Source organism: Falco cherrug, chromosome 1 (genome assembly GCF_023634085.1).
Source record: "Falco cherrug isolate bFalChe1 chromosome 1, bFalChe1.pri, whole genome shotgun sequence".
NCBI lineage: Eukaryota > Metazoa > Chordata > Aves > Falconiformes > Falconidae > Falco > Falco cherrug.
The window spans coordinates 104,391,041-104,407,040 of record NC_073697.1 but is presented as its reverse complement, the minus strand read 5'-3'; the positions used below and the strand labels follow the sequence as shown (position 1 = coordinate 104,407,040).

At 53.2% G+C, this 16,000-nt stretch overlaps 1 protein-coding gene across 7 annotated transcripts in view; it reads left to right on the top strand.

Annotated features, from left to right (window-relative positions):
• GTF2IRD1 (GTF2I repeat domain containing 1) overlaps window positions 1–16,000 on the top strand; it is a 67,661-nt gene that overhangs the window by 38,103 nt on the left and 13,558 nt on the right. For 4 of the 7 annotated variants that reach the window (XR_008730223.1, XM_055699024.1, XM_055698995.1 and 1 more), the window contains exons 11-22: window positions 1,348–1,468; window positions 5,825–5,862; window positions 6,924–7,004; window positions 8,766–8,855; window positions 9,476–9,538; window positions 10,006–10,071; window positions 11,280–11,463; window positions 12,641–12,699; window positions 12,883–12,948; window positions 13,796–13,879; window positions 14,866–15,049; window positions 15,800–15,828. Coding sequence is in view for 6 of the 7 variants with exons in the window: in XM_055699024.1 (XP_055554999.1) it covers window positions 1,348–1,468; window positions 5,825–5,862; window positions 6,924–7,004; window positions 8,766–8,855; window positions 9,476–9,538; window positions 10,006–10,071; window positions 11,280–11,463; window positions 12,641–12,699; window positions 12,883–12,948; window positions 13,796–13,879; window positions 14,866–15,049; window positions 15,800–15,828 (1,065 nt within the window). In the remaining variant the exon portion in view is untranslated. The remainder of the gene's footprint in view (window positions 1–1,347; window positions 1,469–5,824; window positions 5,863–6,923; window positions 7,005–8,765; window positions 8,856–9,475; window positions 9,539–10,005; window positions 10,072–11,279; window positions 11,464–12,640; window positions 12,700–12,882; window positions 12,949–13,795; window positions 13,880–14,865; window positions 15,050–15,799; window positions 15,829–16,000) is intronic. The other 3 variants (XM_055699027.1, XM_055699008.1, XM_055699000.1) reach the window with 3 other exon arrangements.

Below are 16,000 nucleotides of genomic sequence, written 5' to 3'. Positions count from 1 at the left end.
CTGGGGTGGATGGCAGTTCTCCCTCCCCTGCCTGGGTCCCTGCAGGGCTACCAGAAGCAAAACACATTAAACCTGGCTTTTTGTGATTCGCGTCAGCACATCTGACTGTGCAAAACAAAAAAGCATCTGCTGAGTCAGGAGGTGCCATTTCTGCAAAGACACTATTTTCTGAGTGGAGCTGTATTTTAAGTTGCCAACTGCAAAGTATCCCAAAGCTTCCCCATACAGTTTTGCTCACCCTTTAATTAAAATACCCACCACTGCTAGGAAACCTATTTTTGCTACTCCCCTGGGTAGCAGCTTCAGGCAAGCTTTGCTGCTGCAAGAACAAGATTTGGTCCATAGAAAGCACAAATTAAAAGGAGCCTTTTGGACTGTCAGTAGATAAATAGTGTCTTCAAGGCTCTATATTGCTGCTGGTCCCCTTGCCAGAGCCCTGCCCTTCCTTGCAGGCTAGAGCCGAAAGGAAAAAGGCTTCATGTTCCCACGGACGGGATGTGTTTTAGAAGGGTAGAGATATCATGATGGCGCTTTGAGACCAGCAAAGAGCCTTTGGCAGCAGCTATTTAACAAGACACCTATATGGTTTCTGCAGCCTCGCAGCGTAATTTCATTCCCTCCTTCCCCCAGCACTAATCCTTCAGCTCTTTGCTCACCTTCCCTGCCTGATTTTCATTTCCTACCCTGCCTTCAGATCACTCTTTTCATCTCCAAGGTCATTGCTGAGGCTTCGTTTCAGCTCCTTCCAGGTTGCTGAGGAACAGGGAAGGGAGAGAGGAGGTTTTTCATGGTGACAGGGTGTTTCTGTCCCTCTCTGTGTTGCTGCAGTAGAGATTTCTCCTGCTGTGTGTGGGGCTGGGAGCTGCGGGATGGGTCTGCCTGCGTCACTGCTGCTCTGGGCTTTGCCAGGCTCCCATCCAGCACAGCACATGCCCTCCCATGGGACAGGGCTCTCCCCACTTTGGGGCTCACTCCTGCAGCACTGGTCCATGGCCCTGGCCCTCCCTGGGTGTCCCAGCCGCAGTCCCCACCTCTCAGCACCCTGTCCTGGCAGCCAGCCCTTTCTGGAGATGCTCCATCCCCAGCAGGGCTTCCCGGCACACACTTAGTTATGCAGAGGTTTAAGCAAGCATCTTGCTATTATTGTAACTTTTATACCTGATTAAATCTGCACCCTTCTTTTTGCAAGCAGGTGACCTGTGAAAACCTTCTCCCCCCCTCCCTGACCTCAGCCCTGGGACTGGGAGGGGAACAAGTGGAGGTGGAAATGCTGCAGCATTGGCATCTCTGGTTGCTAATTCTGGTTTTGCTTTTCCTTCCAAACCTGCCCTGTGCACCCGGTACCAGGAAGCAAATTTACCAAAGATCCAACCAAGGTGGAGCCCTCCAGCCCCCCCGGGGAGATCTCCCCAGAGCCGCACCGCGGGGCTGTGCTGGACCTGGCAGGGACCTCTCAGCCCAACAGCAGGTAAGTGGTGCTCCCGTCCCCAGCCACACCAAAGTGACATCCCTCAGGGGGTTATTTTGGGGGCATTAATGGGCACAGCAAGTTGCTGCACACATCGGCGGGGAAGGATGGGTGCGGGAGGGTGTGGTGGGGGCAGGTCAGTAAGTTGCAGCGTCGGGGAGATATTGTAATGTGGTGGGAAGGCGAGTGGCTGTAAGGGCATCGCTTTCCTGCCTCCCTAAAATCCCACTGTGATGCTACAGCTAGCCAGCACAGCAGGGGGCCGAGCGCCCCGTCCTTTTGCAAGCCAAAATAGCAAAGTTTGGAATCATTGATTTTGTACAAAACGGATGAAATCGGGGCTGTGCCCAGGCAGGCTGGGATTATCTGCAGGAGCAATCTCCGGTGATAAAGCACGGCCTAGGGATTCACTCTCAGCTGGGACCTAGGGATTCACCCTCAGCTGGCACCGTAACACAACATCCTGCTCGTTATGCGTTACTTGTTTATAAAGCTCACAGGGAGACTAACAGCAGATTAACAGACGGTTTAATAAAGGTGGGGTTATAGAGTTCAGCAGGGCAGGAGGCTTTTTATGAGAGTACCTGTTTCTGGTACAACCATGCCACAAGCTAGACGGTCTGTAACACGCTGGCAGCACCTATGGAGCATGTAGCACTGCTTTCCAACACATGCTGGGAGATCTAGAAGGTTTTTTTCTCTGTCTAGCCCCAGTTTCCTTCATTTTTGCTTCAGCTGGTCAGAAGCAAGAAATACTTAGCCTCGACATTTACGTTTTAAATCCCTTTAATTAAGAGCAGCAGGGCAGTGGTTTATAGTGGTATAACTGGTGATTGTGGGGGAGGTTGTGCTGCAGGGGAAGGAGCCTTTTCCCAGCCATGCTCCCACAGCTGGATCGGTCATGGGTGGGTTGACAAGTGCCCCTCAGCCTCTCCGGCACAAAGCCTCGCTGCCCAGCACCGACACCTCCACCAGTCACAGCTGCGGACCGTGCCATGGGGTCGGTAACTTCTGCGATGGGCAGACGGGGTAACTTGTCTCGTCCGCAGCCTCTGTTGGGTTCCCCTCCTTTCTTGGCTCTTCGATGACATGAACCTGTGACAGGTTTGAGTCTCCTTCTAGTTCTTCCCAGGGCTGCTTCAGGTTTGTCCCCTTGGATGTGGCTGCCACGCGTGCCTAAAGCTGTGCTCGCCCTGGGCAGGGAACCTGCCACGTCGGCAGTGTTGGAGCAGGCAGCCAGCCCAGCGGTGTGCCGAGCACTGAAATCTCGCAGCTTCGGAGGGCAGAGACCTTTCGAGCTGCCCAGTCTGCAGGGCTGGCATTTGTCCCCCGGCCCTCTGGGTATCCCCAGCTTCAAAAGAGGGTTTGGGGGTGTTTTTACCACACCTGGTTGGGGTGGCCCTTGTACAACTTTGCTGCCCCACTGGCTGCGGGACACCAACCGCGTCCCCTCCCAGGTTTCATTTTGCTAAATGGAACAAGCCAAATTCTTCTTGTCCTCTCCTCTGCCAGGAACAGGGTGCCAGGAGCACCCTGTGGGTACTAGTCATGCCCTGTGCCGTGCCATGCCATGGTGAAGTTGCCTGTGCTTCGCAGACACTGTCCCTGCTTCTTTGTGTTGAAGCTCTGCCAAGGAAGGTGACTCCTCAGATGTGTGGCTCCACCATCAATGGTTGCAGGGGAGAAGAGTCAGCCGTGAGCATGAGGAAGGACATTAAGATCATGGGTGGCTGGGTTGGCTTGCCTGGTCCGGGACTCTGTGGCTGATGTCGATTTGCTCCGTGCGTTGGTATTGTACATGGGTTGAAATGGTCAGTGCTCAGCATGCAGGTGCTACCCCCAAAAGACAGCACCCCCAAATGCCATGCTGGTGAAGCAGGGCCACGGCACAGCATGGCTACTGGCCTGCTGTGCCGGAGGAAAGCTGGCAACGGCTTCCTTCGGGAGTCTGTGCTGGAGCGGGGCTGGCTGAGTCACTCTGGCACCTTTCAGCAGCAGCAGGCTCAGTGCACCGGGTGAGTCAGCCCTTTTCAACCATTTAAAACAGGCTGGAGGAATCACACCCCACGAGTGTCTGTTTCTCTTCCTGATGCTGAAGGGACTCTGATGACAACCTCAGCCAGAGATGTCTGTGACGAGAACTCGGCTGGGCTGGGTCCCAGCCTGAGGGGCTTCACTGGTGTTACAGGGAAATAAACTCAAATCTCCGGGATCCTCAGCTAGGGCTTAGCCACAAAACCCTACTTCAGCCATTTTTTGATCTCTGCACCTTGCTGAATCACTCTGTCTCTGGAGGTGTTTGGATCCAGGGAGCAGCAGAGCATCCACTGTGCACTGGATGCCAGGGGAAACGGTGATGCTTCAGATAGCGCTGGCCTCTGAGCATGCTGTGCAGCTGAAACCTGGCCTGAGGCTTCTCATTTTCCCATTTGTTTGTTAATTTTTGCAATTAGGACACTTAATTTTTGCAACAGAAGATCCCACTGTGCAGTTAAATTGGTGTGGCTGGAAACAAGGTGGAAGGATGGGATATTAGGGATGCTGGGCTGGTTTCTGCAAGGCAATAGGTAGATAGCCAGCTGCTGCATGCCCGTGGGAGCTGAGGTTTGCCACTGCAGAGCTCTGAGAGCAGCTGGAGGCTCGTGGTCCCTGTGCAGCCCTCACTGATGCTGCAGTGTCCCTATCTCTCCCGTTGCACTCCAGCTGTGGGCCAGGCAGGGGTTCCATGGAGCAGTAAAACCACTTTAGAAGACGCTATGCGGGAAAAATAAGGGGTTTTAGCGGTGGTTTGTATGCAGCCAGATTCGGATCGCCCTCCCTGTGGTGGTGCTGTGATGTGGACTGCACTGGGCTGGGCTGACCACGTTCCACTGGTGAAAATCTGGCATAACCTGAAGATCACCCTGGGTCCCTTTCGAATTTATCCTAGTTGTGTGTATATACACCTTGTTCCTGATTTACGCTGTCTGCATGCACATTGAATCAGGTCACGGACCCCAAGGTTCATGTGTACCTCTGGGTACAAAGGTGATCGTGAATTGCAGTGGTGGTCCGCAGCTTGCTTTGCCTGCCCTAGGGGTAAGCTTAAATCTCCCAGAATCTCCCAATGCATTGATAACACCAGTCTGCAGGAACATATAGGTGGATATTCAAATCCCACTTTGTTCTTCCTGCAAACAAGGAACCTGTGTTCCCTGGTAGGAGCAGAGTGTTTCCATAGCAGTGGCCCACCCAGGTCAGAGTCCAGTTCCAGGGCAAGAGCAGTGCCAGATACTCCCGGGAGGAGGGCCAGACACTGCAAGGGGTAACGCACTCCTCGGGAAGCCCTTCTCCCAAATCTCCCTAGTGAAGGGTTGAATTTGACATGAAGTGGGAGAGTTTAAAACCCTCCCCAAGACTACTAGGTAGTGTGTACGGTACTTTCTAGACCAGAGATCCTTTTTACCCATGCCACATTTAGGAAGAACATTTCAGGAGTGCTCCTGGCTTCCTTCACATTGTCTGTGGTTTGTTCTGCTGATGCTGCTGAGTGGATTTAGGCAAGTGAGGAGGGCTTTTGAACATCCCCCCTGAGCCACGAGGGATGTGGTGCTGGCTTAGAAGGGTTTTCCTCCCCCATGAAGGACCAGCATCGTGGAGGAGTGTGTTTTCCAGTGCTGTTCCTTGGGTCTCTTCCTGCTGAAGAGCCATGGTGGTTCTTGTTTAAAAAAGAGAGAGATAGAAAGTAAATGCATCCTGAGATAAATGCATCCTGAGAATGCAAAGTAATCCCATTTGGATGCTGAACACCTTGTGTAAATTCCTGAGCATGTGAAGTTAACTGTAGACATGAGTTTGGGATAGTGCCCGGTTTTCAGGGGAGAAAAGCTTTGAGCAGAATAAATATTTACTGAATCAATTGACTTTTTTCCTTTCTCCCTATTTGCTTTAGCTCCATGAGTAACCACATTGTAATGATGCTTTATGCACTGCTGTCTGCTCCAAAGGGCTGGAGTCCACCAGGTTTTGGGCTTAACACCCCTCTCGCTTTCAGGAGCTCTGTGCTGCAGTTACATCCATTGGTGTCCAGGGGCAGGGCTGCAATCAACAATGGTGCAGGAGCAGGGAGGGTTTGGGAGCAGGGCTTATTTGCAGAGAAACCCACAGACCATGGCTTCCCTTGCAGCCACAGACGCTGTGCCGATGCTGGGACTGTGGATGCAGCATCCCCAGGGGACCCCTCTGCATCCCTTGCCTGGCACGCAGGGGAGGGACTGCAACATTTCTCCCTCCTGCTAGGATCAGTCCTGTGCACACTGCTGGGTGCTCTCCCTTTGGTTGCTCCATGACCACTCTTGTCTGCTCTTACCCTTCCAGGTCCGAGAAGTGTAGCGTTTCTGAAAGCTGTGAACCAGGTGAGGAACAGTTCATTTTCTCTTGCCAAATAGTGATATTGGGAGGGGGCACTAGAGAAAGCTCCTGCACAGGGGTGTGTGGCACCAGTTGCCTCGTTGCTCCACAGTACAGTTCTCCAAGGACTTTATGCCCATTTGATAGATGCAGAGATGAGGGGTCTTACCCCGTGGCCCTCCAGCTGGGTTCCAAAAGTGTGTCAATTAAAATAATAAGACTTAAGCATGTGCTTAAATGCAAAGCTAAGGGAAGTCTTCAGTCTCTGAGTTCCCTTCTCCCTGAAAGCCCCATGGTCGGGTCACTGAGAAGTCAGCAGTGTTGGGGTTCTGAGCACCGCAAATGGGAAAGAAATGGTTTTCCCCAGGTTCAGGGGCTTGGACCCATTGAATTGCCACATGGAGCCTCACTGTCCTCCCCGCCCAAGCTGCAAGCTGTGACTCAGCCCCTTGCAGTGAATCAGTCCCACCCTAAGTGAGGACATTCATCTGGAGATGGGAGACAGCTGGGCTAAGCAGCGAGCAGAGCCTCCTCCCAGGGCAGCCCCTGCGAGCCAGCCGGGCCGGCGGGGTTCAAACCAGGCTGGATTTTGCCAGGATTCAGCTGGTCGTGTTCTGCTGTGATGCAGCTGTGGTTGGCCCTCCCAGAGCGCGGGTCTGCAGAGGGGTATGACCCAGGCATGAGTTGGGGAGCAGTAAAAATGCCAGGAGCACCTGCTGCGGATGGTTCCCCCTGCGTCCCCACCAATGCTTGCTGGCGACCCAGTTTGTTTTAAGTGAAGACAGCCAGGAAATGAGCATGTAATGGGGCTGGCGGCCAGTGTGAGGGCACCAACAGCTCCTGCCAGCCAGGCTGTTGGCCGAGGCCATGCTCACGGGTGCCCATCGGGTACCTCCGTGCTGTGGGCTTGATGCCACTGGGCCACTTGGCCAAAGCCTGGGTGCTGCGGGATGCTCAGCTGGCACTGAAGTGGCAGCCGGCCACGATTTCCCTGCCCGCATTGGTGGGCAGACGCAGCATTCCTGGTTCCTGTTGGCAATTGCCTTTTGTTGCCTTTCCCCGGTAGGTACCTCAGGAGAGCTGGGTGGGATCAGGCAGATCAAAATCGAGCCCGACGAGCTGGACATCATCCAGATTACCGTGCCAGGTAGGCGCTGGGGTACCGGCTGTGCGCAGCAGCCCCTGCACAGGCAGGGCTGCCGCATCATCTCAGCATTTTGCTCTGAGAAGAGGCGTTTGCAGGGTATCTCCCAGCACAGAAGGTCCCCCGTGCCTGCACAATGGTCTTCCTTCGGTGAAAGACATTTTAAGGGGCATATTGGGAATGAACTCGTTTCCTGGGGACAGTGGAGGGTGTTTTAGGGCTCTTTGTTGTTTCTCTCTCTCCCTCGTTGCTTTTCTGTCTTGCCTTCCCCCTGGAGAAAGCGAGCCTGGTTTGCTGCTTTCCTTCACACACGGGCTTGGAGGATTTCAGGTATCGAACACGGGATGCTTTTGATGAGGTCCTTAATTTAGAAAAAACAGCTTAATTAGGAAGAGTTCATAAGAACAGGTTTACTATTAAGCAAGTGCTGAAAATGTGTTGGAATTGGTAGCACTGGTGTGTTTCTGCACGTTTCTGCCTGGAGAGGTTGGTGGCGATGGGTGATGATGGAGATGAGTGGTTGGGTGCTTGAGGGGGCAGCTGGGAGAGTCTTTTTCCACTTACCTGACCTGTACAGGGTAGCAAACCATAGGATGAGCCTCAGAGTTTAATGAGTGGATAGTTAGCACTTTGCATTTTCAGTGTGCTTTACAAACATTAATTAATAATGTCACTAGAATGAGGGCAGCAACAGGACTCCCAACGTGCCTGAGGGCGAGCGATGCTGGGGATGGTAGTGACACCCGGCCCTGCCGCACCCCTGCCGCCTCTGTTGCACCCAAATTATAGCAGTCCCCTAAATACAGTGATATCTGGGGAGCGACTTCGGGATTACTATAGAACAGACTTAACCTACGGTTAATGTAGGGGAAGAAGGAACAAGGTACAGTGGTAGATCAAACATTTTAATTTTCAACTTGGCAGCTAACGGAAGAGAAGAAAGCTAATACACGGCAAGCTGGCAGTGCGTGTGAGGAGGAGGAGGAGGTGGAGGAGGAGGAGGTGTTATCACTTCTCTGGTGCCGGGTAGATCATACTTCAAGTCCAGAGTCCACCTTTTCTACCCTTATTTGAAGATCAAGTTCAATCAGGGAGAGCACAGCTGAGGGCGGGGAGGAGGATTAATAGAAGAGAGGTGCTCACCTACAGGGAGAAATTGATGAAATTTGGATTATTTATCCTGCGAGGTGATGATTAAGAAGTGACCTGACTGAAGTATTTAAACTAGCTGAAGGTTTATTTAAAGCTAAGTTTGGATAGCTCTTTGAGGGCATTGGAGAGCCCGGCATTAGGGGAGACAGGTTTAAATGGAGAGGGCATGCAGATTATGGAAGGGAAACCCAAGGAAGTGTGATTTTTGTGGAGGGAAGGCAGCATTAGTGAAAAGGTTTTCCCACAGCGGAGCAGCTAAGTCAAGCAGTGTTAATTTTTTAAGCTGAAATTGAGTGTCTAGATGGAATCAAGCCCAGTAAATAATTTTGAACTCTTTTTGCTCTTCACCTTCCATGCAGGTTAGGAAGAAACATTTGCTCCTTTCCCTTGGGCTTGAGGGGTCAGGTGTGTTTCAGGCATGAGCTCTGGGAGGTCCCAGGGAGGAATAAGGCAGATGCAGCTCCTGGTGTGGGGCTGTGATGTGTGGGGCTCCCAGGAGCGGGGGGCCCTTGGCTCAGCCCTTGCTGATGGGCCAGGACCCTCTGAACCCTCTTTTGGGGACAGTGCCCCCCCAACATCAAAACAAAGCTGCCCATGGGGTTTTGTCTGCAGACCGATCACCCGGTTCAGATGAGATGCACGACCCGGTGCCCACGCACATGGCCTCGGAGGAGTCCAACTACATCCTAGAAACGCCAGCAGGTACCAGAAACGAAGCATCCAGGAGACCGCGCAGGGGCACAGGAGTTTGTGCACATGTCAGAAATGAGTAAATACCATTTATGAGCCAAGGTGATGGAGTTGGCACCCACTTCCAGATTTGTGGCCCCAATCAAGCCAGCTGGGAGCTCCAATAGACAAACCCCAGTGGCTTTTCTGGCACCACCACTCCTTCCCAGCCCCTATCCAGCCCCAGCATGCTGCAAAAAACTATAATAATGGTAAACAAACAAACAAACAAACCAACCAAAAAACCAAACAAACCAAAAAAATGGTTCCTCTGCCCGGCTCACAGCTGGGATTTACCTGGGGGATTGTGGTGGCACTGCAGCTGCGCTCACTCGTGCCGGGCACTGGGTCTTGCCTCTCCTAGGAAGTCCGTGCTGGGGGGTGGGCAGATCTCTCGATGTAAGTGATGGGTTTATTCTGCTTAGGCAGAGCCCCTGGCATGATGCTGCCAGCCCAAGCCTGTGCTGGGACACATGTGCAGAGCTTGGGAAGGGCAGGGGGGACACTTCAGTGACAGCAGGGGACCCAGAGAACTGCTCATGTCTGGTCTGGTTTTGCTGGTGCCAGCTGCTGGTAACCCTCCTCTTCCTCAGCAGGAACAGAAAAGGGGCCCAGCGAGGAGTCACGACATGAAGAAAAGCAGATGGAGGGATCAGGTGAGTGTGCAATGAATTCTGAGCATTGCCCATCATTGCAAGTTCTTCAAAGATGTATTTTGGGTTGGGTTTTGTGGTCTTCTGACATGATTAGCAAAGCATTCAGCCTCCAAAAAGCTCAGCACAGAAGGGCGCTGCCATGTTCCCAGGCTATGTCTTCCCCTCTCTTGCCCAGATTTACATTTTCCCCTATTTTTTTTTTTGCTCCTGGCTGCTGGCACAGCTCTGTGGTGCATCGCTGCCCTTCCTCACTCAGTGACGAGCTTGGAGGCAGCTGCCAGAGGACTGGCACCGATTTGGGAGGCGTAAAGAGCGTGTGGCCGGCTCTGCCGGAGGTCAGGGGCTGCTCACCCGCGCTGCGCACTGCTTGCCCTGCCCCGGAGGCAGCTGGTTTCTCAGAGCATTTCTCTCTTTTTCTTTTTTTTTTTTTTCTTTTTTCTTTTTTTTTCTTTTTTTTTTTTTTGCAGATGGTATAGGGGACGTTTTAAGTCATTTGAGGAAACAAGTTGAAATTTTGTTCAACACAAGATACGGTAAGGTAGTCATTAACACATGCTCACCATGCCGAGTGCCGGCCTCTGCCGTGGGGAGCTCCTAATTGCTCAGAAATATCACCTACCATTTCCAAAACAGTAGCTGAGTAAAGGTGCAATCTAATTTGTTCGTTTGCTGTCTGCTGGACTTACAAATGCATCTGAAATCTCCCCGGGCCTTGTTATTGCAGTTCTTCCCTTTGATTTCCTCGATGCCTTTTCATTCGCTGCAGCCCAGGAATTGCCGCCGTGACCTTCAGACTTCCCCTGTGGAGGGAAGGACCAAAGTGGTTCCCCCCATGCCTGGTGTGAAATATCAGAGAGGGTTTTCCACCCGAGGTGGTTGTGGTGTGGCTCAGGAAGGCAGGTGGCACCCTGGCGTCAGGGGCTGGCACTTGGCATGTTCTGCTCACCCCTTTTTTAGAAAGGTTATTTAACCCAGAAAAAAATACAAGTGAGGTCACACATGCCTTTTGAGACCTAGCAGAAAGGTTTTGCCACTGGCAGGACCAGATGTGGCTCTTCCTGGTGGTCTCCAGAAGCTGGGGGCAGAGCTGAGCTGAGGGTCCTGGGCTGGGAGAGCCCATGGTGACCAGGGAAAGAAGGGCCGGGATGCTCTCGGGAGGGTTGGGTGCTGGGGATGCAGGTGGGGTGGCTGGTGGAGTGATGGCCCTTATGCACCCCATGCTTTAGTAGCAGACTGGGAGTCCGGACCCACGCTCGTGGGGTTTTGTCCTGGTTTTTCACCTCTAGACAAACAGCGCTGCTTGGCATTGGCTCTTCAGTTGCTTTTTGGCAATATTTAGCAGAGCCCAGCTAAATATTGAATTTAGTGGGCTGCACAGACTGGCAGGGCACCCCCAGACACATTCCCTGTCCCCTCATCTAGCAGAGGGATGTCCATGGAGGTATGGATGCAGGGTCCCATTGCCTTGTGGAGAGATGCTTGCAACCTTTATAGGAAGCCCCTTCGATGCGTGCTACCGAAAGGCAGGCTGTGTTAGCGTAGCAAGAGCCAGCTTCGGGTGGCTGCCTGGCTCTATCCCTCATCTCATGTCTGCCAGTGTCAGGGACATCCCCAGCAGGCGCAGAGTGACAACAAACTCTCCAAAAAACCTCTTCAACCCCTCCCGCCAACATATCATATCGCTGCCACTTTGACCCGATGTGGAGGTCCAGCAAACTAATGAGATTCGGTCCCCACGCAGCGAAAGCCATAGGAATATCAGAGCCGGTCAAAGTTCCCTACTCCAAGTTCCTGATGTACCCCGAGGACCTCTTTGTTGTGGGCTTGCCAGAAGGCATTCTGCTGCGGCGCCCCAACTGCTTCGGGATTGCAAAGCTGAAGAAGATCCTGCAAGCGAGCAACAACATCCAGTTTGTCATTAAAAGGTAAGGCTGGTGGAATGGCCATCCCTTGGGAACGATGTTCCTGCTCGGAGCTCCTGCTGCTGTGCAGTGTCCTGGGGAACATCCATCACTTGGTCACCTTCCATAAATGTGCTTGATTAGAAGCAACCAAGGGTTGTTGCCTTGTTGGAACTATCCCTGGGGGGCAGTGGTGGTGGTGTCACCTTTCCCTTGATGTCATTTGGGTTTTTAACCCACTTTTCCAAAGGTTTGGCCACAGGAGCAGGGAGCACCCAAGGGTGGCTGAAGGAGCCAGAGCCTTTAACTTTCAGGGTGCCCAGGTGTGGGGCTAGGAGAGGGGCTGGTTGCTCCAGAGGGTTTTCCTATGGAAGCAGCTCCAGCTGAGGTCCAGACATGCACATGGGATGCTGCAGGCATCAGGGAAGATGCTGTCCTTGCGCTGGGGAACAGGGGGTATCACAGGAGCCTGGGGGGCTGTGCAAAGCCATGACCAATGTAGTGCAACACCATTGCCCTAGAAGAGGGAATGAAACCAGCAGAGATGGATTTTATAAAACGTCTTTAGGTATTTTGAGGGGTTTCTCACCCAAATGCTGACTCAGCCTGCCTTGCAGAGAGGGAGCTGATGCAACCAGCACAGTGGGTGGCTGAAACAGAAAATAAACGTTTGGAGTGTGGCATTTTGTGGCATCAGACCAGCAGCTCCCAGGCCAGCCTGACCACACTTTGGGATGTTTCCTATCCTCATCCCAGACCCATTTCTGTGTGACACAGCTTCAGTGCAGCTCGTAATGAGCCCTGCTATCGTCTCGCTGCTCGGTTTTAGCATTAGATATTCAAGTGACAATTTTGGGGGCCAACTGCATGTTGAAAGTTGCTGTGCACAGCTTCTCCCATCCCTGAGAAACGTGCAGGACCATGTCTCCTAAAAGTCTGTAGCGGCTGACTTAAGCTGCTAAGCCATCACCAGCTTAATCTCATCCCGAGGAGCATCACATTGGCTCACTAAAGAGTCTGTCGGCATGAAAATTACATCCAAAGTTCCCCCACTGCATTGCAGGAGCTTTAAAATTGTGTTAGCTGGACACGATTAGTGGTTTGTGGCAGTAGGAGCATCTTCTAGGGGATGCTGGAGCCGCGGGGTGTCTCCGGCCAGGGAGCTCACTGACGGTGCCCTCTGTTTCTCACTGTTTTCCAGACCGGAGCTGCTGGCGGAGGGTGTAAAGGAGCCGACGTCGGACAGCCCGGCAGCCAAAGGTAGGCTGCGAGATGCCCGGCAGCCGGGCCATTAAGGACTAGGTAGGAGAGGAGTGAGAGTGTTTTCCTACAGTGTGTCTCTTGCCTTCCCTCCCCACCTCATTTTTTGGCTGGAAACCCCCTCCCGTGCATCCCCCTTGGCGACGCCATGAATCCTAATTCCTCTTCTGTCCCCTGTCCCAGCCACCGGTGAGAGGGACTCGAGCGAGGTGCTGCTGGAGGACACTGTGAAGAGACAGGGCTTTCAAGGTGAGGGTCTGGGGGGGCTGAGGCAGAGCCCCTGGCCCCTGGCGGGGGCTGTGCAGAGCAAACAGGCGTGGGGAGGGAGCAGCCGTGGGGTAACGGGGCTCAGGGATGGCAGAGGAGCAAGGCAAGGCAAGGATGGGAGAGGAGAAGGGAGGAGGAGGTGGGGTGAGAGGATGGAAAGGATGGGCAGCCAGAAGGCAAGACGCACAGCCGGGGCAGGCGGTCCCGTAGATCCAAGGAAGAGGCTCGAAGTGCTCTGGATGGTGCCCTAATTAACCAGCTTTGCTTATCTCACCGTCTGACCTTGTGAGATGCATAATTAAGTCTTCCAAGCCTTAGGGTTTGCCTTTTCTGGGGCTTTTTCCACCTGGGTGATGTTTGTATAAACGCTGCTCCCATCCGGCGTGCAGCGGCAGCTGGTGTGGTGGCTCCGCTGGGGGAAGGACCTGCGGTGAGAAGCCCCTGGGCTGGGGGGGCAAGTGCTGCCCTGCTTGAGCATCCCCTTTCCTCGGGCCATGGGGGCCTGCGAGGGTGTGCAGGGAGGGACAGAAGCTTTTCAAAGGCTTTGGCTTTTCAGAGAGGCTTTGGAGCGCATTTTATGTTAACGCTAGTAATTATCGCAACTGAATCTTCGATTTCATGCGGCTTTTATTCTTAGCAAACAGGCGGGGGAAAAAAACAACCATATTTCTGTTTAGATTATTTTTAAGGACTTTGAATGGCCCACTCCAGAGATTAGCTAATTGCAAGATAAGGACTTTCCTATAATTAGAAAATGGCATTACTTAAAAGTCACAGAGTGCCTTTTAATTTACCAGCAGAAGTCCATAATTGTTTCTTTATTTTACAGAAAATTATGATGCCAGGCTTTCCAGAATAGACATCGCTAACACGCTGCGGGAGCAAGTCCAGGACCTGTTCAATAAGAAATACGGTGAGAAACCGGGGGGCAGTTGGGTTTATTCTCCCCTTACCTCCTCCTAACTTTTTGCTCCCTATCCCTCTCCTCCCAATCCCTCCTTGCCAGATGCCTCTTGGAACGGCTGGCACCTCGGAGGGCCAGGGAGGGAGGGAATGGGAACAGCGGCTCTGGGAGCTGGTGCTCTTTGCCGCAGGCACTTGCTGCTTAGGCAGCTCCCAGGCAGCACAGGGAAGCCCCTGATGGAGAGCGTGCTGCAGCCCTCCCCGCTGCAGTCCTTCACCGCCTGCTCTCTCTGGCCACGGTTTGGTTTTTCTTTCCCCCCCCCCTTTCCATGAAGAACAGCATTGGTAAATTCATTAATGGAGAATTGCGGAGCTGTGGGAGCGCGGGGGGTGGTGGGAGGTGGGGAAGGGAATAAGGAGGGGTCATAGCAAGCACTCGCAGGAGAGTTGGGAGACAGTGGATGCTGCTTCTCCTGTCCTCAGGGCACCTACTGGGGCTCTGCAGAGCACTCCCACAGCCTGCCTGCCCTAGTCTCTTGTTCTTTGTTGAGCGAGGCAAGGAAATGCCGTTATCCCCGTTTTCCAGGCAGGGGTAAGACTTGTGCAGGTTCCCATGTACCTGCAAGAGCAATTACTGCAAGGAAATATGAGGCCTTGATCTTGCAGCCAGACCTCAGAGAAGGAACATGCAGCTCCAAATAATGTCCCAAAGCAAACAGCAGCAGCTTTCCATCCCTCCCACTGCAGTGCCTGGGCATCATCACACAGGACGGCGCCTCTCCTTGCCCCCCCCAGCTCTGTGGCATGCATGTGACTCCGCTCCCATCATGGAGGCAGCTCGAAAATGCTGGTCCTTGATCTAACGCTTGACGTGGTACCTTGAGCAGCCTGCTCACGCTGTGCCATGCTTTGGCGGGGCCGGAGATGGAGCCAGAGCCGTGGTAGAAATGGCAGCTTGCACACTTACTGCTCACTTACCACTCACTTCTCTCCCAGGTGAGGCCTTGGGGATTAAATACCCTGTGCAAGTGCCATACAAGCGGATCAAGAGCAATCCGGGGTCAGTGATTATAGAGGGGCTGCCCCCCGGGATCCCCTTTAGGAAGCCGTGCACCTTCGGCTCACAGAACCTGGAGAGGATCTTGGCCGTTGCTGATAAAATCAAGTTCACCGTGACGAGGTATGTGTCAGCCACCCCACCAGGAGCAGGAGAGGAAGGAGCTGACCTAAATGCATCCCCAGCTCTGCCAGCCCCCTTGAGGCAGGGCTGTAAATACTATATATGCCCCCGTCCTCCAAGACAGCAATTAAGGTGGCAGCTAACAACTGGACAGAAAGGAGGGGACCATAAAATAGAAGCTCCTGCTCTTTCCTTCTGTCTGCTGCCCAGGGAGGCAGTGGGGAAGGCACTGACAGGAGAAAATGGTGCTCAGCGCGATGGATGCACAGGCAGAATAATCCCAGCCCCTTTACTGGGAGACTTGAGATAGGAGAAGCGTTTCTTGGTTTATTGCTGGTGCAAGGCAGCGCTCGGGGTCCCGCAGCACCTGGAGAGGTGCCAGGCACTGCCCGACCATGCCAGGGTCCTGTGGGTTTTGCAGCCGAAGGGGATGGACACAAGTGGGAGGGAAAAAGCACTTTATCAGTGTATTGCTGTAAAGTGAGAAAGGGAAAAAACTGGCTTTAAGAGTGGCTCCACCAGCTCTGGCTGAGCCATGCTGCCTGTCTCCGTACTAACGGGGCACATGCTGCTCCGAGCGGGACTGTGGGGAGCCCATCCCCACAGAGCTCCTGCCGGTCCCGCAGAAGCTGTGCCACAGCCTGCAAAGGACGGGCTGATCCCTGGGCTGCCGGAGGATGCTCAGTCCAGGCATGCTGGCTTCCCAGTGGCGTTCCATTTTAAATCTCCCGTTTTCCTTATTTTTCACAGGCCTTTTCAAGGACTCATCCCCAAACCCGGTAAGAGATGATGCCTTTTTGCCTTAGCAATACATTGGCCAAGTGTTTAGTGGTGGTCTGGGAGTTTTAAGCTGTGGATGGCAAGCGATAATTTTATCAGCTGGAGGAAAGTTGCCCCTGACCTCGCTTTCCTGGGCTTCTCACTTTGGTTTTGTTGTTTGGTGCATTTGCT